Genomic DNA, 24296 nt, shown 5'->3' with positions numbered 1-24296 from the left:
AACAATTAATCTAATGGGTGCACCCTATACTTGATTGCATTTTCCTTACATTAAGTATATTTGTAGTTATAGAACTGAGTTGAGTATATCATGAAATTGCTAATTAGGTCTGGATAATATAATTCAAAATTTTAAAAACAGTTTAGTTATACTTCTGTTCTCGCTTTCGGTTTAACGTCACATTTTCGTACTTGATCATGAAATAAAACCATTGTATTTTTCCTTGAATGAAATTTTGCAACATTATGAACTGGTAATGTATTTGTTAAATTAAACGTTAGTTAAGAAAACACTACAACCTCTATCACTATTGCTTTATAGTGTTAAATGCGATTTTAAAAGAACTTCGGTAAAGTAATTTTAGACATGTTATTTTATGAATAAAGAACGTCTTTTGTTCGGGTATTACCGTGTTGTAGATACCGAGGACTATTAATGCGTGCACTGGATTTGCTTTATCTAGATAAATGGTTGTGCGAGTTAAAATCGGAATCCGCAAGGAACAGCAGGAAAAGGGAATATTTATACTTGAAGCAAATAATGTATTGAGAGGGTAATCGGGCTGGCAGAATTGGGCTCCAACTTACTAAGGGTTGAATGTGTTGAAAATACTTGAAAAGTACAATTTGGTAGAAACGGTAAAATAAATTTATGCGTGTGCAGATCTTCTTATCGGTGGGGACACTCCCTCGGACTATGGTTCAATTTAAAACTAAATAAAGTAAAGGAAAAGCCTAAGGTCCGATTGATGGTCCGGATAAAGATCGAGACAGGCCAGAATCAAAGTGAGCGGTCAGTTGATTGCCATCCTTCGTCACACGTCAAGAGCCGAGATTACCACCCTCTTAACCATAACACCGACATTTTAGCTGTGTGAAAAAGATAAAGAAAAAACGTTTGCCCAATAAAACAGCCCTGAGGGAAACAGGAAAGCTTTCATCCAGGATTTTCCATCTGATTAATACCTGCCCCCGGATACCAATAAGCAAATACATATCAATTTTCTTGTTAGGATTATTACATAAAAAAATTAAAATCTACTCTTTTATCGAACTTTTAGCATCGTAAGATTAACTATTTCCATGTATTATTCGCGATCACTACGTTTGGCTTCGCCTTTACCTCAACTGTAGTTGCATCTCCCACACCTTGGCTTAATTACCGTCTTTACTATACTTTTTCTCTCTCTTTCATCATTATCCTTTTTTACTGACTTCTTTTCAACATTTCTGTTTAAAGTACATATTATACAAGTTTACCCCGGCAAAACTTAAAATCGTACACCGCGACGTTATGGTGGAAAGCAAATATTTGGTTTGGGTCTCCCGCGAACCGCTATTGTCATAATATAAGACAATGCGAATGCTGTATCTCATTTTTCATCTGGCCGATCTTTGTAATCTCTATTTGCATCAGCTTGTACCGATCTAATAACAACTCAAGGGAAAAGAGGCATCGCAGTGCCGCAATGCCGAGGGGAGGACCAATATACAGTGGGAAGTTTCCATCAAATCCACTTATATAATCTTTAGTCCAAAACATCGCTGAAAAGTGTTGTTTACTTGTTTTTAAAGCTTAGTTATATTGTGATTGCAAATTGATCACTGCTATCATGAGGACAACATTTTTTTTTAAATTAAAAAAGCTTTTGTCCTGTTGATTATTAATTGGTCCCGCAGTGTGGACGGAGATACAACGAGATTCTTCAATTAAAACTTATGTTTATTTAGTATTCGTGAAGCGAGTGCTGGCGCCGAACGATGTTTAACCGAAATAATAAGAGACAGTGACCGGAAGAAGAATGGAGTAAGACCATCCCCTACTTACCCCAAAGGCATATCCTTATTTCTTTATTAGCCGCCTTCATAAACTTTTTCGTTGCTTCCACATCCGCATAACTAGTAAAAAAACAGAATAAATTTCTTGCATAATTTGGTCTTTTTTAGGCTTTTGGAAAATATATAGAGACAAATTTAAATCCTATTTGTTTTCTGTGAAATGAACTTAAAAACACTTTAGGTGGAGTATTTTAACTGGTGGTAACGAGCTAAACTTGGTTTATCCAAAGTTGTTCTATAACTATAACAACTGATTTCCTATAATTGAACATTTTTTGGCTTAAACTGTGTCTTACCAATGAACCTTCACTTTTAGTTATAATAAAAGACACTACTCAATAACATTTTGTATAAGTACAAAATCCGCATTATTCAGCGAGATGCCAAATATTGCCAGAAGCCCAAAAGTTAAGTTAAACACGATGCCCATCAGATAATTAATTCGGTCAGTTTATCGATTTAAACGGACGGATGATGGCATTTAAATTATTTCCCATTAAAGGCTGCTGACGGCGTTTCTTTGCATCGCCGGCTCGTATGTGTAAAGGGCAACATTACAGGACCGGATTTAACCGTATCTTATTATCCATCTTAGATATATTGTACTGAAAAAATTAAAAAGAATACTTGTCACTGTCCAATGGTCAATTATCGTATTAGTACTCCTATAAGAAAGCATCTTAATTTAAGAAGATTGGAAAAAAGAAGTTTTACGTCCGGCACTGTATTCTCGGGTCAAACTGTTTTTTGCCGTCCTTAACAATTTAGTCGAAGGCGAATAAGTGGCACCCGTTTGGCCATTAGCCGACCGCCGTGTCCATTTGGGCTCTCGAGTCTTGCAGTGCAACGTCAGCACTTTGATGCCCTTCTCCGATCATCAGTAGCGCACCCCGAAGAATTAAAACAATATTACCGTACGTCTTTATAGTTTCTTTTCTTTCCGACGAGTTTAGAGCACCATCACGACGTATTTTTATTTACGATCGCTCCAAAGACGAAAACAATTTCGAACGATCAAAATTCGGGCGATAAACGTCCTCTTATCGATTCTAGGACGCGTTTTGTATCCGCGAAAAGCGGAATCAAATTTTAATATTATTGGCCCACCGCGGCTGACACAAGTGCATACGAAACTAGAACGAGGGGTTGCCACCATCTAACCAGTTTTATCTTTTCACCCTCATATACGCATCTCGTTTCACGAGCACTTTTAAGGTAACAATCATACTAAAAAGCTAGACAACCGGAACCAATCACATAAAAACAAAAATCAGTTTAAACAAATTTTCCTTAGTAGCGAAACAAAAACTTCTTATGTGGTACCTCCTTCGATTGATGAGAAGAAATTGCGTGTTGGGGGTAAAGGTATATAAACAGCAGTTATGATAAATATTCAAGCTGGGGCGTGAAATTTTTTCTCCCGTGTAACATCCGGATTGAAGTTTTGGTTTCTATTTGATTTTTAGCTTCTTCATTCTATACATATAACCAACATCGTATTTAAGGAAAAGAAAAAGAAATATATTAAAATGTTCAAATATTGTTTGAGTAATAGATTTTTTCAATCATCTACACCTCCATCAATTGACTTAATTATAGTTTGAAGCTAATATCAACAGAACGTTACATGTTCAGTTTTTGTTGAAAATATATCATATATGGTTTTCATTTATCTTGAATCGAACGAAAGACTGTCATTATAGCTCTATCGAAGACTATGGTAGTTCTATGGTAAATCAGTAAAATGCATAAATACTTTTAATTTTAATAATGTTTTCGGTAAACAAATCTATACATTTTTTTTTTCGAATAAAAATGTGATGGTCATTTTCTCAGTTTCAACTTAACCGAACGTCTTTTCGCTAGCCCTAGGCGAACTGACCGGAATATCTCACAAAATTCCCCCAAAGGACCATCGGCTAGTTTCTTTACATTAGCAGGAAAAACATAAGATGTTTTCATTTCGTTACATAGAAATCCGACGAAAATGTCATTAGATTTACCTAGTGGAGAGATAAATTAGATTCTAATTTTTTTTTAACTTGGGATCAGAGAATCAGAAGTGAACAGGTCTTTGGCAAATAATATTCCATATAAAAGACATTAAGAAAGCATGGCTACTGTAAATTCGGTCCAATTAAATTATATGTAAATATATGTGAGAACAATGTGCATATGCAAATACAATGGATGCAACTGGATGTGGCGTAGCTTAGAAAGCGGCTTTCGTCAAGTCCGGCAGTCGTCGGGTCCGCAGTGTTGACGTTTAGCGATATAGCCGGCATGCAAAGACTAAATTGAATTTGGGACTAGCCGGTCTTGTTTGGATTCCAGGATGGTTGTTTAGTTTGCCGGAACAAAGAAAACAGCCATGTGTTTATTCTGCTTGAAATAGCAAGCCACTCCCCGGCCGTGCCGCCGCCACCGCCAACGCCGCCACCGCTGAAGAGATATATACGTATGTACTGACCGCCGCTGGTCAACCTTATTCCCATACCGGCTCATTCCGTCGCTCTTTTATCTTTCCTCTTTGTTTGCCCGAAAACGCAAACAAAACCGTTTTTTTCCGAACCTGAAGTACCTGGTGCACCGAAAAAAAAACTCACAAAGAACCCGCTCAAGAGGAATAAATACGACGGAAGAAACACAAAGCAATAACGCGCTCGATCCTGCCATCCTATTTGCAATTTTTTTTTATCGATGAAAATCTCGTGTCATTGGATGATAGCTTTTCGCGAGGAACGGCTGCGATCATATATTTCCTAAGCATTAAGAGCTGACACACTCCGGTCGGTCATGCAGAAATCTTGCAGCTGTCTCGTATATTGGGGATTCTCTCCAAGTCTCCTAATACCCTAAATATACACCAACCTATACCCTCAATATGGATTTTTGCGTAATACTTTGTGCTTTTGACCCTTTCTGAAAATAATTTGATCATATACATACATACATACATTGCTACTGTTTGACACTCAACTTTGAAACAACCTGTACATGACTTTTTGTAAAATTATTACTATTTTTTAAATTGTTCTAAAAGATTTATAGTTGCATTTCGCAGATAGTCGATAGACTTGTTTACTGCCAATAAACTATTAGACTAGTCAACACTTCTAAGAATTAATAATTGACAACTAGGAAAACCCAAACAAATTCCGAGAAATCACGATGGCTGAATTCGACAAAGTAATTTCGGTAATTACTCGATATATTTTAGAAACGAAACGTGTCGTCAATAAATTCCCTTCAAACTTCGTTTCCCTCGTGGCGGGGCCCCTTGCCGCCGCGAAATGGGGACGAGGGGGGCAAACGTCTCGCTAAAGCCGGCTTTTATCTTCGCTAATCCACTTTGAATTGGAAGTAAGCAAATAATTTTGAACACGTTGCATTTTTGACCCTTTCTGTTTTCTTTCGTTGAGCTTTTTTCACTCCGTGACAGCCACGATAAATGCCAGATTTACAGATAGCGACTAGCTTTTTTTCTTTCCCCTCTAATGAGCCTCGCTCGTCGCTTCAACATTCCTTTACCATTCAAAAAAGTTTTTAAAATTTCTCTCACACTAATATATTACCTTCATAATTATAAACAACAAGTTAATATTCAAATGGTAAGTTTGTTTTCGACAAAATTTCTCTTTTATCTAAACACCTTTCTCCCTGGAGGGGAACCTAATGTGAAATGTTGGAGAATGAAAATTAGGAAAATATTTATTCTTACACGCGGTGACTCATTTTAAAAGGAAATATTTGGGGAATATAAATTACTTTCTTCTAAACGGTGCGTGCAGGATTGTGCTTATCTAGAAACCCAACATTCCCCGATTTTGTATCGCTGCGAAAATAATAACCTCCTACCTGCCTGGGGATTAATTTCGCATAATTTAAACGAGTATGATACACATTTTGTTTTTCTCAACGAATCGTGTCTCCGCTTTTTCCTTGTTTGTTTAATTTCAAGTATGTTATTTTAACTAAATGGTCCCATGAATGTTTTTGATCATGATTGGGATGAAATTTAAATTTTTGCTTTCAAACTTCTATATGATTTAATCTGATCTAATATAAAACTCTATTGCTTTTTCACTGTTATTATGAATCTGTAATTTTCATCAAGTTCAGAGAATCGAGACTTTCTTAGAACTGGGAGTGAAGAAAAATGTCTGCCAATAAAAAGAGGCAAAACTTTCTGTTTTTCAATTTAAATTGGAGGCGACATTTAAAACTGGCGAAGTTCACCGAAATCGCATTAAATTATATCTAAAAACCTCTTTTTAATTTCGACGAGTTGCAGTGGCGAAAGCTCGAGAGGTGAGAAGTAAAGAAATCGAGAACGGCGACACCTGGCGATTGTTGAAATCCTTAATTAAAATACGTGATCGAAAATAAAGAGTGTTTCAAAATTATGCTGGTTTCTAATTATGCAGCCAAATATCTTAATTTTCAAATCAAAAGCGAACCGAACAAAAACTTTATCGAATCCATCCATCAACTGGAATTATCCTCTTTTAATTCACGACGCCCGCTCTCTAAAATATGTCTCCAAATAACCGACTTTTAGTCTCAAAAAACACGAGTTAAAGAAAAACTTCCATAAAAGTCTTACGAAACAACATATGGCATAAATGGCCTAAAAGGGGCCGAAATGCTACCAGATGAATATCGATCACCCACTATAAAAAGTGGGCGATAAAATGTAGGCTCCTAGAACTCCCCCGTGAAAATTAAATTTAAAAAATAATATGAATTACAAAACGGGGAAAAACAAACAAAACCTGAAAATGCAATTGAAAAGAAGGCAGACTATTTTCGAAGACAGTCCGTCCGCTCTAATCAGGCTCCTCTGTCTAAAATAGAGCTGTTCTACCCTTTCCCACACCCTCGGTTGCACCACTCCAGTCCGTCCCTCTCGTCCCTTAAAATCCCTTCACCCCCTCGCGGCTGTTCCTTTTCGCGCGTACTAATGCACTGGATTTTTCATCTTAATTGAAAGCGTTTTGGCCAGATGTCTCCAAATATAAAACGGGGGAGAGCTCTGTATTCCTTTTGATTTCTTCCTGTTGTATACCGGGCTAAATTTCTCCCAAACTTTTGATTTATATCCACCTTCGAAAAAAAGGCCACTCACCTGTTCGACGTCATCTTGATGCACGCTGTCATTTGGCGTCGTTGCAGCAGACGGCCTTTGTGACGTTGATAAGTTGATAGCGCCATCTTCGTCTATCATATCCTGATCCATAGTTCCATCATCCTGAAAATTAATATAACAGAATTAAAAACTTTTTTCAGAGAAAAGATATATTATTTATCTATAGTAATTTTATTTTTCTTGTTTATCAATAATACTGATTTTTTGTTGACAAGTGCATAATATGCCGCACAAAAAAATATGGAATTTGTTTGAGAACGTTATAAAGAACAGTAAATCTTTTTATAATGAAGCATCACTTTAATATAATTTAAGGCAAACAGGGGAGCTCTATCGCAACATTTGCTATCGGGCCTGCACTTTTAGAAGTGACGCTCCATAAAATAATTTCGCTGCCCTCACTTTGGCCCTTCGAATGGCTACAACCCCCAAAAATAACTTCTACTATTTTATTCCCTAAACTTGAGCTTTTTTATGATATATAGTCAGTTATTCTAATTTTAAGGAGAGAAATTGAATTGTTGCCCAGGCACACAGATAAAAAGTAAGTAATACGCCTCTGTTTTACTGGCTCTCACTATAGGATTATATATTAAAGTTTTCGATTCCATTGTCAGTGGCCTCTGTCCTAAATAAAGAAAACGGTCAACCCCTCTTTGAAACTATTTGCTTAGCTCACTTTAAACGCCAATCAGGCTCGTTTGTTTTCAGTCTGGTAATCGTACAACTTAAAAGCGATTTCGAGGGGGTCAGTACATAGTTGTTTTGGAATTTGATACCGTTTACAGTTATATTGTCCATTTTCTTGATAGTCTCGTTTGTGTTGCTTCCAGTTCTTTTAAACCTCACCATTTGTGTTTTCGGTTTATATAATCAATTTCAAGAGTAGTCAAAAGAAGTACCAGAAAACTAAGTTACCGAATATAAAATGTAATTCGGACAATATATAAAACACAAATAAGATATCAGAGTTTAATTTTTCTTAAAAATATGTTTGCTTATAACATCGATTAATCACTTTTCTTTCAAAATTTCTGAGCAATTAGCCAGCTCAATAATTAAAACACGTTCTCTGCTCTTCTTTTCTTCTTTTTTGACGCTGACACGATTTAATTCTTAAAAATATGTTGGTCTTTGATATAAATATCAGACAGTGGTCGTTAAACATGTTTGGGCATGTTGCAACCCCCGACATGTCTCGAAAATCATTTAAAAGAACATTTAAAAATGACCACAGAGCCCCCATCGTCGACTAAACATTTACAGGAAACCGATAAGACGCAGACACACACAAAGCTGGTCCCTCATGGTCATTTATACCGTTTAAGGGATAATCTGGATAATACGTCCTCCAGTTATCTTTTCGGTTGGCACTGATTTTGAACAAGCCACTCCGTAATACAGTCAAACGGTATACGGATATTCCCTTAACCCCATTTTTCATTCCGATCTTTAACTTCCCGCTTTAGAAAAGCTAAGCCGAAAATAATTAAATGCCCCACTTCACCCATTCCCGTTAAGTGTTTTTGTGTTGTTGGCATTTCTTCTAGAATAATTAGTTCGTATGAGCTAGGACGATAAAGATATTCGAATGAACTTCAATAATCTTTCGGAGACTCGGTAGCCTGGCTAATTATATTCAAAGAGTAGACTTGAATGGCGACTATTTGTTTTCCGTATTTCCTTGTTCCTGTTCCTTCATTCCCCTTCAAACCCCCGTTCCGCCCCGCCAAGGAGATTTAAGCTGTGCAAAAGCTTATCCTATCGACTGATAAAAACCCAATTGTAACGACTCCGATAAAGTTGATTTTGAATCCAGTGCCAAAGCCGCGGGGTTTTTGTTAAAAATATGTCTTGTAACATTTTAAATTAGATTCCGATCCATGTTCCACACTAATTTAGGATCAAGTCTTGGTCGCTCCAAAATATTTAGTTAGTCAGTACCTATAATAAATTTGCATTTGATAAAAATACCGGGATGGAAAAGTGGAAAAAGCAACTAAAATCGAACGAAGGGGCAACTAATTTTATATATTCAGTAGTTGCAAGTGAAGGAAATGAGCTGAATTTTAATAGAACGAAATAAATTAGAAAGGCAAGTGCGCCTGTAAATGAAGTATTTCTGATTTGTGGCGCGGTCCTATTGAAAGAAGTGGGGAACAAATCGACTCGGTCTGGTTTGGGGCACCGGCCACCCCGCGATCCAAATAAAAAGCATAAAATAACATAAATTAAAGAAAAAAAGCAATAAAAAGATTCCGGAGATCGCACCATTTACATTCATGGTGAGTCGTCAATGGGGTTGCACCGCTATTTGCAATTAGGAGATTTCTTCCGCGGCTTTTCCGTCAAGGAAATATCGAATCAGCATCCCTATTTATCGACTTTCTTCCGTTTTTTTTGCTGTCCTTTCGCGCTGTAGGTCTTACATCAAAATTTCCTCGCTCACCTTGGTCACGACGTTGGGCATTAGAGCGAAAAAAACGTCGTCGCAGACCCCGAACGTGTATAATATAAATTGCCTGAATTTTTCCTCGAGAAACCCCGAAACGTATTATCATAAATAATAAGAATATAAGAAAATAAAAGCAGTTTTTTATGTTTCGGCACTTTTGGGGACCCCAACGCCTTGCGCCGGTCGTTAGATACATTCGGCCTCAATTCTTCTCGCTTCTTGAGTGTTTTCGCCTCCCTCTTCACCCCCTTCCCAACACGACTTTTTCTAAATCTATGTGTCCACTGCAGTGTTGGAATTGGATTTTTTGGAATAGAAAAAAATGTGCATTAAAAATTAATGTGGAGTCATCACTTAATTGTGTCACTTAAACGTCGAAAAGTCGACGTATCACTGAAGTGATAGTTTAGGCTCAAATCTGCACTTTTTTTAAATAAGTCTTTTTAGTTTTTGACTTTTTTTTCGTAATTGACCTCTGTAGGACTATTCCAAACTTGATATTAAAATAACGTGTTTGTTGTAACATAACACAAAACTGTTTTTTTTTTATTAAATCCAGCTCTGTTTCCCTCCTTTGACCCATTTGAAATTGTAAATAAGAAGTTTCTGGCGGCCAGTTTCGATGGCCATTTTCCCACTTTATTTGACGTCCGTATGAATGGACGTGAAAAAAAGGAAGTCAGTAATCAACCGCCCTAAACGACTTCCATTGTCGGCCACTTGAAAAATGGTCCTTTTTGGCACCCCGTAACGATATCAGGACGCGGCTGCCACTTCCGTGTATTATTTAATTAAATAACTGTTTAGTGAAACAATTCTTCATCCTGAAAGTATTGTGACTTTTACGTATATAATATAACACAGTAATAGTATTTTCTATCGTGAAACGACAAATCAGTCAGGATTCCCTGGCGCAACATCGGAAACTTACTAATTTATTAAGCAATTACCGGAACGGGCTAAATTGGTTGTTTTGCGCCCCATTGTGACTGACATTATCAAATTCAGGTTGTTTTGTTTTGCTCCCCGAGTGTAAATCATTTCGATTTGTCAAGCACGCTAAGAACTAATAAATAAGCCGCCAGATCGGCGAAATTGGTAACATCTAATCTTATAAGTACTTCATCACAGCCATTTTTGCTGAAAATAAATGATTAAAAATTGGATTTTTATAAATGTTTAGTCTCAGAAAACTACACTTTCAATATTGATTAATTAGAAGGGGAAAGCCCTAATAAGCTCAAAGTAACTGATGGAGTTAAGGAGTCAAAACGTCGCCTCGAGCTACTCAAAACGTTCTAAGGTCTGGGCCCATTCATTTGTTTGTTATGAATTATAAATGGCCGTCTTGGATCGCTTGCCTCCAATATTATGCCTGTTTTGTTTAGCAGCAAAAATGAAACGCCACCCCGCGCATAGGTTAATTAAATGATTATTGTATGAGCCCCGTTATGGGGCGGCTGCTATTTATTGTTTGGAGTCTTTAAGTTGAACCACCAGATTGCGGACGAAATAATAAGTCACCAATTTTTATCTAATTATTACCCGGAAATAAGAATGGATATTTATAAATATTGAATACGGCAATTCCTATAAAAGGCACCCAGTTTACACTCGACTAAACACATTCTAACAGCGCCTTAATTTTGGGGAGGATCAGCGTGAGAGAGCTTTGGCAGAAAATAAAGAAGTTTAAATTAGTCTCTTCATCGATGTCCACAAGCGGGGGGCCTGAAACATTCCTATCTATAATAAAATACAAAATAATCTATACATACAATACATATGGTTTATATACTCAGTCTTTAATCAGTCATCGAATCAAATAAGACTATACACCTCTAATTCAACCTGCAGCTCCAACCATTGCCAATAAAGAAATAACACTCCCCGCCTCTGATTCACCTTTTGGCGGATGTCTCGAGAAAATAGGTTGACTTTTTGGCTCCTCCACATAAACCGCTATCAGAGCGCGAAGGGGAAAAAGAAAGCCTAAATTAGGGGATGATAGTATGATTATGACGTTTTTTCTACTGAAAAATAACCGTAGCTTTCGTTGTAAAAATATTGCCCCCGTGATATGAATGGCTAAATAGTCGGCTGCTATGTTATTTATGCTAATACAACGCCTAAAATAACACCCGTTATTTTTCTTTTGTTATCAGTCAATGTATAGATTATTTCCTCAGAAAATGTGTATGAAACCACTATAAAATACAATTTCTTATTAAGATCTCAAGTTATTCCATTCAGTAAACACGTAAACATTAAAGATTGGATAAGCAGGGTTACAAAATTCAAAGTTTCATATAGGGTAAGTTGGAGTAAGATTGCTTTAGCTCTTTAAAATAGTTTAAATAATTATTGAAATTTAAGTACCTAATACATTATTATACTGCCAAAAGTGTATGTGGTAGAGAGGTACACGTTACATGGACAAAGTGTCAGTTATTTGTATTAACTGATTAGACAACCTCAGAACATGCAAACATAAAAACTTATTTTTCAATTACCATCTTTGTCCAGTTTAACCAAATTTTTGTCATTTTCGAGATTGCCATAGTAATTGTTGACGTAGGTGTAGGTATATCCCATAAGATACATGCCAACAATTTAGTTTTTTTAAAAAATGTTGAACTCTTACGAGCTGAAAACCTAAAAAACTAATGAAGGGAGTAAAAGTGAAGGTTTATGGCTTTCCTTTTAAAGTTGAGGATCGTTCCCCTCTTGATTGACATTGCCCGATAATTTTCGTTGGGGTAGGTCACAATCCCGATCATTTATTTTCTGAGTTCGATCTCACGAGAAAAAAATACTCTTGTCATTCGCTGATAATTAGGCAGGGTGAGCGAGACTTTTCGATTTTTTAGGACTGCATTGTTGAATTGTTTCGTTATTTCCAGAGTAGAATAAGAAACATATGATGGCGTCGGCGGATTTCGAGTTTGGATGGCAAACGAATAAATCAGATAAGTTGGTGCATGGCGGTGAAGATGGGGCAGAAACAAGTCGTTTTGTTTGATTTTGTGTAGAAGGAATAGGGGAGGCATGGAGGCAATTGTGCATTGGCTTGACCGCGGCCGGGCTTCTGCAATAAGGGCAGGCCCGGGTTTGTGGCGCAAGATCGGCACCATCTCAAGACAATTTTATTTTGTTGTTTTGTAGACAAGAAATAGAATAAAATGTGTTGTGTTGTTGCGTGGGCTGGGCTTTAGCTGTTCGGATTCGCGACTGGGCGGCTCGTTCGGAGCCAACCAGGTGGCGACTGCGCGGTCTTACGACACGCCCCGGCATCGGTCAAGAGTTTATCCGCGTCTCAGATGGACCTAACTTCAAGGTGCACACGTGACCGTTTCTCTCAATCTTGTGCAATTTCCTAATTTGCATATCGAACCTTTATGTTCCACGCTATACGCTATAGATTCTGTAATGCTCACACTGACTCACACTCTCACACTGCAACCAAAATATCTCCAATAAATTTGTGCCAAATCTTTTCAATATTTTTATCTAAAAATAAATAGCCCAACGAAAAATGCAATTATAAGCTTTCAAATAATAACTATATAAAAAAGTATATGACACACATTTTTTCATATCTAAGTTAACAGATCATATGGTCAGTTAAACCACCAAAAAATCGTCATCCTTCATATATTTGATCTTAAAAACAGGTTGCAGCTTAAGTAATACAACATCGTGTATATAATTTATTTTTGAGTATCATTTGTCAAATTTGTACTAATTTTGTAAAATGTGTCAGTTTATTATCTTACATGTACGGCACTACAAAATAAAACATTGTCAACAATATTGGATCATAGTATCTCCATTTGAAAAAAAAACTTCAATTTAAACCTAGAACAATGTGTGCAGATGCAGGGAAGATAATTTTAAGTTTCATACATCCAGCAAAATATTTCATATTCCAATTAGTTGGAATCACACAAAAAGATATAAGAAGAAAATAATAACATAACCGTCTGCCCACTCTGATGACTAGGTATTAAGGTCGCACAAAACAACAATCCGACATGATTCAACAACATTATTACTAAACTGATCATCACACCAGCAAAAATAGGTTAATAACAAAGAAATACGTGAGATGAGAGAGATGAGATTTCCTGTTTAGTAAAAAGTATTCAAACATCCAAAAGCAATAAACCGCAATATATAACACAGAACCACAATACGCCAACATCCTGGGCCCTGGCTTTTAAAGTCTTGAAGCAACCTATATCGAACAAGATAAATAACGTGTTCTTCAGAAAAAGCAACAGAAATTTTAGACGGTAAACATCAATTTTGAATTGTCCGGCTTGAATGATTGATTACGGATTCTTGAACATGATTAAATATAGAAATACAAACTGTGTGCGTCTTTTTTTACTATAATCACTCTGTAGGAATGTCGTGCCAAGTGTAACTTTTTAGCGACATTATATAACAGTCTAAAATACTTAATATAAATCCTAAAGAATTAACTAGAAGAATCTTTCTTCTTATAGGTAATATTATTTTACTTTTCGCGAGTAAATCCTATATCATCCACAAGTATTACTAGTACCTTAGTTGGTTTATCAAAATGAATGAATTGGAGACAAATTAAGGCTTTTCTTCTATTTTCTTAATCTTGTCTCTCAACACTACGTGTCCTTTTAGACTCATTTATTAATAATTTTGTAAAACTGATCCACAAAGTCTAGAAAGCTCTAGAACGGCTTGTGCTAGAGCTCGAATCAGATGAGAAAAGGCCACCGCATCATCAATGACGCAGTTTTTAAAACTATTTCTTTCTCCTTCTACAGTTGCCGTCGCATTAGATATAATCAGAGGCGTCCTATTAAAATATTCCCGAAAATATACTGTTAAGCGGTCAAAAAGCCACTTGGCAACGTAGTACGGTTTTTACTTGGACACAATTAAAACAGATGCGGCAGCGGCCAGGGACATTTGGACCTTTTTATATGCTTTTACTAGCCGGCACTCTAAACGGTGTTGCCAAGTTTAAAAAAATGTAGTGGCGGACAGGGAGACTTAGGGGGTTAGGTTAGGTTCCGTTTTAGTCTGGTGTTTTGGTTGTATTGTTGATGGTCGCAGTTGAAGTTCACATAGTGTTATGAATAAAAAACGTTATTTTGTCAAAATGTCTTTCAAAAAGGTTGGAAAGAAAGGTGTTATCATATACAGCCAAGGCCGTGAAATCGTCAGTAACGTCTTACAATTTATGAAGAAAGAAGCAGAAGGAGTTTCCATTCCTTTGAAAAACTTGTTGTCTTTTATTTTCTTTATTAAAAACGACGAAAATGTTTCATTTTACTGATAAAATAATAGCACGCCACTGACTGGCTGCAACAACTTGGAAAGTAACGAGAGCAGCAATATTTAAAGCGAGACGTACAGAGATCGTGACATCATCGTTTGATGACGCCTGTGGCCTTTTCTTAGCTGATTCGAGCTCTACCTTAGGTATATACAGATTGGGGTAGAAACCATTTCAAGAGAGGCAGTTTATTGTCAATTGAGTGGCAGTATACTTGACCAGTAAGTAAATATAAAAATAATAGTATCGAGGGTTTTGCTCTTTGCAAGACACATATTTTTAATTTTGTTATTTAATTTTTAGAGATTTCAGCGCCTTTTTTTAGAAGTCTCGCATACGTTGAAAAATATCCAGAACCAGAATTCACCGAGCAGCAAACCAACCAGACTTTTTCAATATTGTTTTACTTGGAAGGTTTCTTAGTATATGGTGACCCAATTTCCGGAAAATAGAAGAAAAAGCAACAAATAAGAGAAAGGGTAACGGTAAAGTATATTTCAGATTTAACTTGGTATGGTAAGACCAATTTTGTTGCAGGATGCAGGTAAGCATTTTTTTTAAATTTCATGTAGGTATTATAAAAATTATTACTACAGACAAAATGGAACAACAACCCCCAGAACTGGACCATAATAAACCCTATTTCCCTTAAAAGACCAACTCGACAATCCCGCTTCACGTCTCCCCACTCCACTCTGTTGGAGCATTTCAATCAAATGTAAAAAACATCTGTATGTAAGTAAATATTAGTGTATATAGTCGTTATTGTCAATATTAAGTGTATTAACCAGAATTTTTATTTTTTTTTCGCTCAAATGTATCATGGACAGAAAGGCCACGCGGCCGATAGCCTTTTTTACTGTACCTTGTACTGTAAAATAAATATTAAATTATTCTAACGTATCTAAGGTATTCTCTTACCAGAGTGGCAATTTCATACAAAAAAATAATATTAAAATTCCGCCGACTAGACAGAAAAACAAGAGGAAAAAAGAAAAACAGGCAAAACGGTCGGTGTATTGATAGGGGCAGATTCGCTCCCGTGATGGGTTTGTTTACATTCTTCGCTAGCAGGGCAATTGCATAGGCAAGATGACTCGGCTGCAATCCGCACCCGGTCTGGTCTCTCCCTTTTTCGTAAACAACAATGATTCCACGTTTTTTTGCGATCATCATCCGGCTTAATAAATCCCCAGATTACTGCCAGGCTCAGGCAATATGTTTCGCCGAATATCCCTTTAGGGAAAAATTTTAGATACTGCAAATAAAAAATAGATGTAAAGCCATGTAAAGAATATTGCCAAAAAAATGCTAAGAAACGAAATGATGCCTCCTAAACCATCCAGACTTAGCGCCACGTGAAAGTTCAATACCATTTATTCACCATTTTGTCCATAAACCAGCTCTGTTAAATAGACACACATTTCATTTGAATAACATACTATAATTCCAAATATTATAGTAAATATGTACAACACAATTAATGGTCCAATCTAATTAATTCGTAATCGTGTAAAATGTGAGTAAAAAAAGGAGATATAGATAGTTCTAGCAACCAACGTGAGTAGCAAAAGCTAAATGAAAAAACGTTTCAAAACAACCTATGGAATGATATACACCAATGGCAGAAATAAAATAAAACTAACTACTAAATTATTTTGACATTTCCCCTCTATCATAATATCATCATAATTTTTTTTCTGCAAAATATAATAACGATTTACAAATTGAAACATGCAAATAAACATAAATTAGTTTCGATTAATGCACGCAGAGTGAGAGTTGGATTATTAAGTTTAATTTAAACAAAATGTTTTTGATTGCGCATCCTAAAAAGTTTATGTTAATGTAATCCGTCGAAATTAATACATGTTTACTCTAATTTTATTTGTTTTACAAACGTACGTTTTTGTCAACGTTTTGCGCATTTGTTGGCACACGTTTCGGATTATTAAATAGCACAGAAAATTTATTCCTAAATTACATCGGAAATAATTATTATTGTAGTTTGTTCAGTAAATAAATACGTCCATTCTCATTTATAATAGGTAATTATTTTGATGAAAAACTCAACAAATACGTGAGTTTTGTTTGTTTTGTGCTTTATTTACTGTTCAGGTAATGTTATTATTACAATATGAAAATCAAAGAGAAATTTCGAGCCTCATTACAATGTGAAACATTTTTGCAACAAAATTTTGTTACACTGTCGACATAATTAGTACAGTTTTAAAATAATATGGGTGAGTAGAAATAAATACATCACGTATATATCTCGGCCAGTAAATGGAGTGATTTTCAGGAGTGCTTCATAATATTTAAACATACATAGTTTATAGGTATATAGAAGAATGGCTTAATTGGTCATATAGCTGCGCGTTTCTTCAAAGCATAAATTAGAGTAATATCTTTGAAGAGACCACAAGTAGAGTCTCGTCTTGAAGACAATCTCAAACAATTGATCGTCGAGAATATAAAAGGACGGATGCTCGTCCACGCAAGTTAAAAAACGGTATCTCGTAAAAGAGAATCTATTAATGACATTTCATTTTTAATAGTTGTTTGTTTTTCCTGTATGCTTCATCTTTACCGCAAACATAGTTAGCGCTTAAACAAAAAGCAAGAAAAAACTGAGCCTCGCTAGGAATATTTATACTTCCAAACGAAACCGGCATGTATAGATTTAGATAAATATACACAACAAATGTTTGTTAAATATTTCTTCGAAACCACATTTTCATTGTTTACATAAATTAACCGATGTATGTATTCGTATTTCTTCCCATCACCTGTCATATGTGCTGACTTCGTCCAGCATATTTAATTTCGTTTTTACCGTCTCCATTGGCGGCTCGGCGTTTTACATTTTCTGTAATTTTTTTCGCAAAAACTCCGCCGTTCTTTCAAGTCCATTACAACTTGTCAACCAAAAGACTCCAGAAAAACCAATTTGCTGAGGTTCGGGATTCCAACAAAGAAACACTTATTAATATCGATTCAAAGTTAATTTTTGAAATAATGAACTCGACTGCACTCTGATGTCGAAGAGTTTTTAATTATCACTTTTAAATCCTCTTTAAAAAGGCTAAAAGGAGACAAAGGCGTTAAGAAATCAGCATCCCGCTTGATGGCTAAACCCCTCATCTCACCACTATTTCCTCGCTTTCAGTGGCGTCCACAAAGTTAAAACTCCTTAAAAGACAATCGCCTCAGAAAGACTCCTAATTTTATAGCTCCAACATTACCTCATTAACTACACTACAGCTTTTCTTCATAATCAATATTACCTCAAAACTTGATTCGAATAGAATAGAAGCAAAAACATACAGAGACTACTCCACTGGTACAGTTCCATCTTTGACAAATTTGATTGCGATTTTACAGATCACCAGAGACTTTTATATTTCAACTGGCTAAACAATGACGGCGAACTCAAAATAAAAGATTATCAATAATGAAGTATCCAATGCTCTCGGTTCTGTATTTCTTAGTTAATTGGTTCTGAATATTTTACATCCGTATCTGAAATTGTTCTGCATACTTAAATTTGATCTTTCAATCATTTTGGCACTCTCGTGTTAAACTTTTCAACTGAAGTCACCAAATTTTGACTTCACTAACATTTAGACTATTTTAGTTGTTATTATTATTTTTAAAAATCAAGATTATAAAAGTGAAACATAACATGATCGTTACTTACTATAGGCTCAATTTCTAAGAATCTAATTTAGAGTCAAGAGACAAGTTTCAAGGTAACTTTAATTTTCAAAGTCACGTGACTATAAAAAATTGATTTTTATATTTTTATAATCACGTCACCATAGTCAAAGTCACGTGACCAACTTCTTATCTCAAATTTAGATATTCGCTACAATCATCGTTAATATACCTACACTGTTAAAAATCGTGTTAAAATCACATAAAAGATAACGTTAATTAATTTTATTGAATTTAACATAAAATTTCAAATATCAAAAATGTTACCATAACTTTAAGAAATAATACATTGGAATCTGTAAAAATTCTAACTAAATTTAGTAAAATTACAACCTTTGGAGTGAAATTACGCTTTGGTTGAATAAATAGTTATTAATTACATTAGAAATAATGTAATTTTTCGTTGTGATTTTACACAGGTAAGTGTAAGTTACGTTTGTAACAAAATTACAGCCTTTCTTTTATGTAATACCGCCTTTTTTAACTGTATAATTTACTGTGTAGAAATGTCTATGTTAGACTTACTCTTTAGTATAAATAGAGATGAAACTTAAATTAACTTAAAAATTACTGTACAGTGTCTGAATAATTGACTTTTAGTTTGACTAAAACTGGAAACACCCAAGAAGTTTAAAATCATAAAATGATTTGATTTGAAGCAGTACAGCCCTATTTTATCGATCCTAAACATAATTTAAACACACACAGAGAGTTTTATCAAAGACGATGTAGGTAAATTAGCATAAAACCCAGGGAGTCGGCTGAGTAAAGGATAACAATATTTCAGAGGTTGTTTGTATTGTTTAATATTCGTTTTACTAAATTAAAGAGAGTTAATGAATGCACACTGTCGTACAAATTCGCCCCACGTATTTTGCTCTAGTAAACTTACATATTTGGATTACAAATAGATTTAATGCTTAGGCTGGGTAGGGTTAAGTATTAAATTTGGTACACAACTGGAACTACTAATAAAGAGTAGAAAATTAGTAAAACAACAAAACCCATTTACATCATCGGATATGCTAATACCGCTTTAATATTAAAAAAAAATCTAGGAAAGTATACGCTTAAAATTTTTAACGATCCTGTTAATGTTTGTTTGTGTGTTATTTGAATAAACTGTAATGTGGTCTTTTAAGGAACGTATTATTTGCTTGTTAGACAGCGTCGTAGATAATTTGACTTTCTAATTAATTTGTTTGCTTGACTGTTATATTTGCCATTCGTGTTTCCAAATCTCGCGTAACGTTGCTAGAAAAGGTTTCGGCTTTATGAATGGGCTCAAAGTACTTTGACCTTAACTTATTTTTAAAAGAGTAGATAAATAACATCAAATCCTTCAAACCAAGGTGAACATAATTCGTAAAATGTATAAAAAATTACATAATTGAAAGTGGATTATGCTACGCCACTGTTTCAGACACAAATAAACCCACATTAGTTTATAATAGAAGGTACCACAAAATCAAGACAAGTGCGGTCTACTTAATATCAATGAGCGGGAAAAAGACGAAAACATGACGTAAGTCGAGTATCAGCCAGCATATATTGAAAGACCATGCATAATAAACATCTTTTATCTGTACATCGTGTTTATTTGTTTATTATAATGTGACGTCACTTGTTTATCCGACTTGACAAAATTAGAAATATCGGAAGGTTACGGTTTTCAAATGTGTAGAGTTTTGGTTGCGAACGCGAATTTACGACTTGAATTAAATAAACATGACATGGCTTCGTTCTTCTTTTTATTTAATTAATATTTCTTAAACTGGTTTCCTTTGTTCCATATTTTTTTAACGAACTGAACTTAGCTCGTATTTGAATCATTGTTCAGTAACAAATAGTTCGAGGTTGTAGTTCTATTTCGGACTCGGGGTTTAACAGTGAAAGTTGTGGATCATGGTCAAAACAACAGAATATTATCAATGAAGTATTTCCTTCATTCATTTATTTCTCAATCCTCAAAAGAATCGATTTACTTAAAGTTTTTCACTAATATTGAAAACACCCAGGATGGTTTTTTTAATTATGGCAGATTTATTAGTACTGTGTTATTTGTCAAATATTATTCTGTTTCTTCTAGAAAAAAATAAGCAAACTCAGCTTCAACTGACATTGAAAAACGTGTTCTATGAAATATGTATTAAAGAAGCACAGTTACTTTACTACACACTTTATGAATTATCAAAAACGCCAAATAAACTTTTTAGTCAAAATTACGTAATGACACAGTTGTTTACTTGAAAAATTTGTTTACGCACTACAACATGCATACACTTATCTTGACCTTTGCCGAAATGGAAAAAAGCGTCGAATGTATTTTTAGTTTGTTATTACAATGTACAGTTAAGGGAATTAAAGCATTTAGCATGGCTCTAGTGTTGGTAACATAAAGCCCCAAGGAGAACAAATTTATTACAAAATAACCAACGTTTTATTATTTTGTTTTTTTTTCTTGCTCGGTTAATAGGTTCAAGTTTACAAGCAAAACTGGTAATACAATAAACAATATAAACATTATAGTTTCGTCATATCAATATATGTTTCGACATTATCGGCGTGTTTAATAAATAATTTCAGTTTGGTTATTTGCAACGCAAGCGTATTTTTGACTGGCACATGTCCTAATTGGTTACATTTTGATCATGTATCTAATACAACACGAATACAAATACTATTTTCAGTTTAATTATAAATATATAACGGTATTATATGAAAAGATCCGAGATCTAGTAATGCGTGTGAAAATTCAGGGCAAAGTTGTGAAAGATGTCCTATCAAATATTTTATACACAAGACAAGAAAAAAAAATCAAAGAAACAATGTCTCGTGACAAAAGTAGAGTATAAAAAAATTAATTAAAGACAACAATATTCTAATTACCAATATTCCTTTGAGCTATTTGTTATTTAAATTTATTACTTACGCATAAGGTACCGGTTCGTGAATAGGCAATTTAATTTAACCATAATATGGTAGCTGAAATACTGATCAAATTTAAGGTAATAAGAGTACTCTTCGTTCTTATGAAAAATCCTTTGTCTCACCATATAGAATTTACAGTTTTAAATGTTACAAGCTTGTTTTTTGTTGATAATAAGTAATCTAAGCGTAATCGCAATAATATATATTTTTGGATAGAAAATGACCTTAAAGATAAAGACAACTTTTACTTTAACAATAATGACAAAACAGATTTTATTCAAGCTGCAGGTACTGGCGATGTTTTGATAAATAACAATTGTTTTTTTTCACTTTGGAAACTTATTAGAACAGATCAGAGAACAAAAAGAAGTCGTCAGGAAAGCTTTTAATTTTGGATAGATAAGTCCCGATAACCACAGTAAAATACTTGTTTATACGTAAAGTTGGATAACTTATATTGTTTCCTTAATGATAAATATTTATAAACAATTCAAGGTCGACGACGATAAGAACCGTATATATTTATGTTTCCACTTGAAACAAAAAAATGTGGCAATTTATTTAAAAGGTTTTAATTAAATGTTCAAGCCGTCCAATTGTTGCTTTTGAATTATGTTTTTGTTGAATTTATTGCTATGTTTAACGTAGAAATGCTTATAATAACCATGGCTGATGAGGTTAAACATACTTAAATTGGAGAGCAACAGAGTTCATGCTGCCTAGGAATAGCCCAAATCTAATTTAGGGTCTAATAAAAGGTTGTAAATCCGCAGAAAAACGAAAACTCGCTAAGAAAAAAGGGGCAATATAGCCGCCCTTTGGCTTTTAAATCTCCGGAAGAATGCTTTTTCAGTGTTGTTCCGAGCTCTCCCAGACTGTCGAACTTATTATGATGCCATTATGGCCTAAACACAAACAAGGGTTCTGATATTTACGACTTTCCAAACCAAAGGTCTTAAGGAAAAGTAATTGCATAAACCTCCCTACTTTTGGCAGTTCAGAATCACAAAAAAGATACTTAAACCATTTCTAAACATGACCATAATTCACAGTCATTACAGTCATCACTGACTGTAAAAATGTCAGATCAGAATAATATTATTAACGGGTGTTCAATAATTGTTATGGTCCTAGTTGGCTGTGGTTAGAAATCAAACCAGCGGATTGACAGCTGTCATATAATAATTGTTTGCAACGTTATCTAAACATACGCTTTTTGTGACAATTGCCATCCATAGGCGACCTGACCATAACAATTATTGAACACCCGTTATCTAAGATAATGCTATTCACAAACTTACACTATATCTGGAATGCCTGATGCTTGAATGCCAAGGACTCGTTGCTCCTGGATAATGATTTTTGGACCATCCCACTGCGGTCTCGTAAGGCACCTCTCCTATGTGACCCTTAAAAAAAATCAATTTTAAGTAGGTCGAAAACTTATGATCTTTTGTTTTTCAAATTTGCCAGTGGAAAGTAAAGTTAATCCAAACTTGATATTTTATAAGTTTAACGTCGGAAAGTAAATTTATAAGGGACATTGCGCTTAGTAGAAACGATATTATAATTTCATCTGTGTAGACGCGCCCTTTCTTTGCCATAAAACATCGCGATGCTCTTTTCCGTTTACTTCCGGTCCCGTTTCGGTATACGCTTTGTCCGGTCTTCTTTTGGATTTCAGGTTGCTTAGAGGTCGCTCTAATTTATTTAGGGTTCGAGCTGATTTACAACAGTGTTATTGGCACTAGAAAACAAGGAAAACGAGCAGAGATCAGCAAAACGAGAACAACAAAGTACGAGCCCATTAATTGGTAAATTAACAACATATTGTTCTTACGGCCTGCATAAAGTAAAGATCAGCAGTTGTAAAGAGCTGACTCGAGGAAGTTATGACTGTTCTGCATTAATGAGAAAAGCACGACGGTTTGTTTATTCTTTTCGCAAGTGTCAATGTTTTCCTACAAATCTGGCTGGAAACACGTACTTATGTAACTTGGAAGCTAAAACTGATAAGCTTGGTGTAATTTTGCTAAAAACATACCGAATAAGGTTCACATTTCTATAAACTTCGAAAAAGTTGTTTTTTTTATACAACGGTTTACCTACACGACACTTTTACCAATGTTGTGATAAAATGAAAGTTTCCAAGAATGTCAACTCAGAGGATATCAATCTTACAAGTTCATCAACTGAAAATCATTTTTCTATTACATAACAAGCTTGATGTGTTTGTGACACAAAACTGTGCGTATACAAGAATAAATATGTATTGTTTAATAAAGCTGTTAACGAGATAATTAAATATTCATCTGTTTACTTAAATAAATTAATATGGTTAAGGTAAAAACATTACGACCAGTTTTATGCCTTTATATTCCAAGAATTTGCGTAACATTTAAACGTTCTATTAGATTATATTACAGTTACAATCAGTTTACTAATTGAACCAACATTCTTGCACAGTCCAACTTTCGACTCCACAATACTAGAAACTTTATTAATTATAAAGGAATTTTCTAACATATTTCCACATACGAAAACTCGCTCTTTACAACCTAATAATGATTCGAAGAAGACTAGCAACCCAGTGATAACTGTTTGAGCAAACTCAGCAATTGTTTGTTCAAAAATTTCATAAATAACAAATATAAATAGCAACACAATTTGAATATTGAGGGACAACCTGACGATTTTTGTTTGCACACGTGATATTTTTGTGGTGTATGATGGATATTTTGCGCAGATGTCTAATCATGTTTTACAACTTTTAATTTTGCTCAAAGCTGCCGTTTATGTATGTAAAACATCAGCCTGATTAAATCACCAAACAGTTTGGTTAACTTTTTTTTAGAAGCTTAAATATGACGTTAACCCAAC

The 24296-nt window shown here is 34.8% G+C and overlaps 1 protein-coding gene across 8 annotated transcripts in view; it reads right to left on the bottom strand.

Moving 5' to 3' along the window:
- The window catches only part of FoxP (forkhead box transcription factor P), a 67833-nt gene that overhangs the window by 22090 nt on the left and 21447 nt on the right, over positions 1-24296 (bottom strand). For all 8 annotated transcript variants that reach the window (XM_081995016.1, XM_081995015.1, XM_081995025.1 and 5 more), the window contains exons 2-3: positions 22718-22825; positions 6967-7089 (exon numbers count right to left, since the gene is read on the bottom strand). In XM_081995016.1, the coding sequence (XP_081851142.1) occupies positions 6967-7089; positions 22718-22825 (231 nt within the window). The remainder of the gene's footprint in view (positions 1-6966; positions 7090-22717; positions 22826-24296) is intronic.

This window comes from Ips typographus, unplaced genomic scaffold (genome assembly GCF_016097725.1).
Source record: "Ips typographus isolate SLU unplaced genomic scaffold, UJ_Ityp_2.0 IpsContig35_part1, whole genome shotgun sequence".
Lineage (NCBI taxonomy): Eukaryota > Metazoa > Arthropoda > Insecta > Coleoptera > Curculionidae > Ips > Ips typographus.
This window is presented reverse-complemented; position numbering and strand designations above follow the sequence as displayed.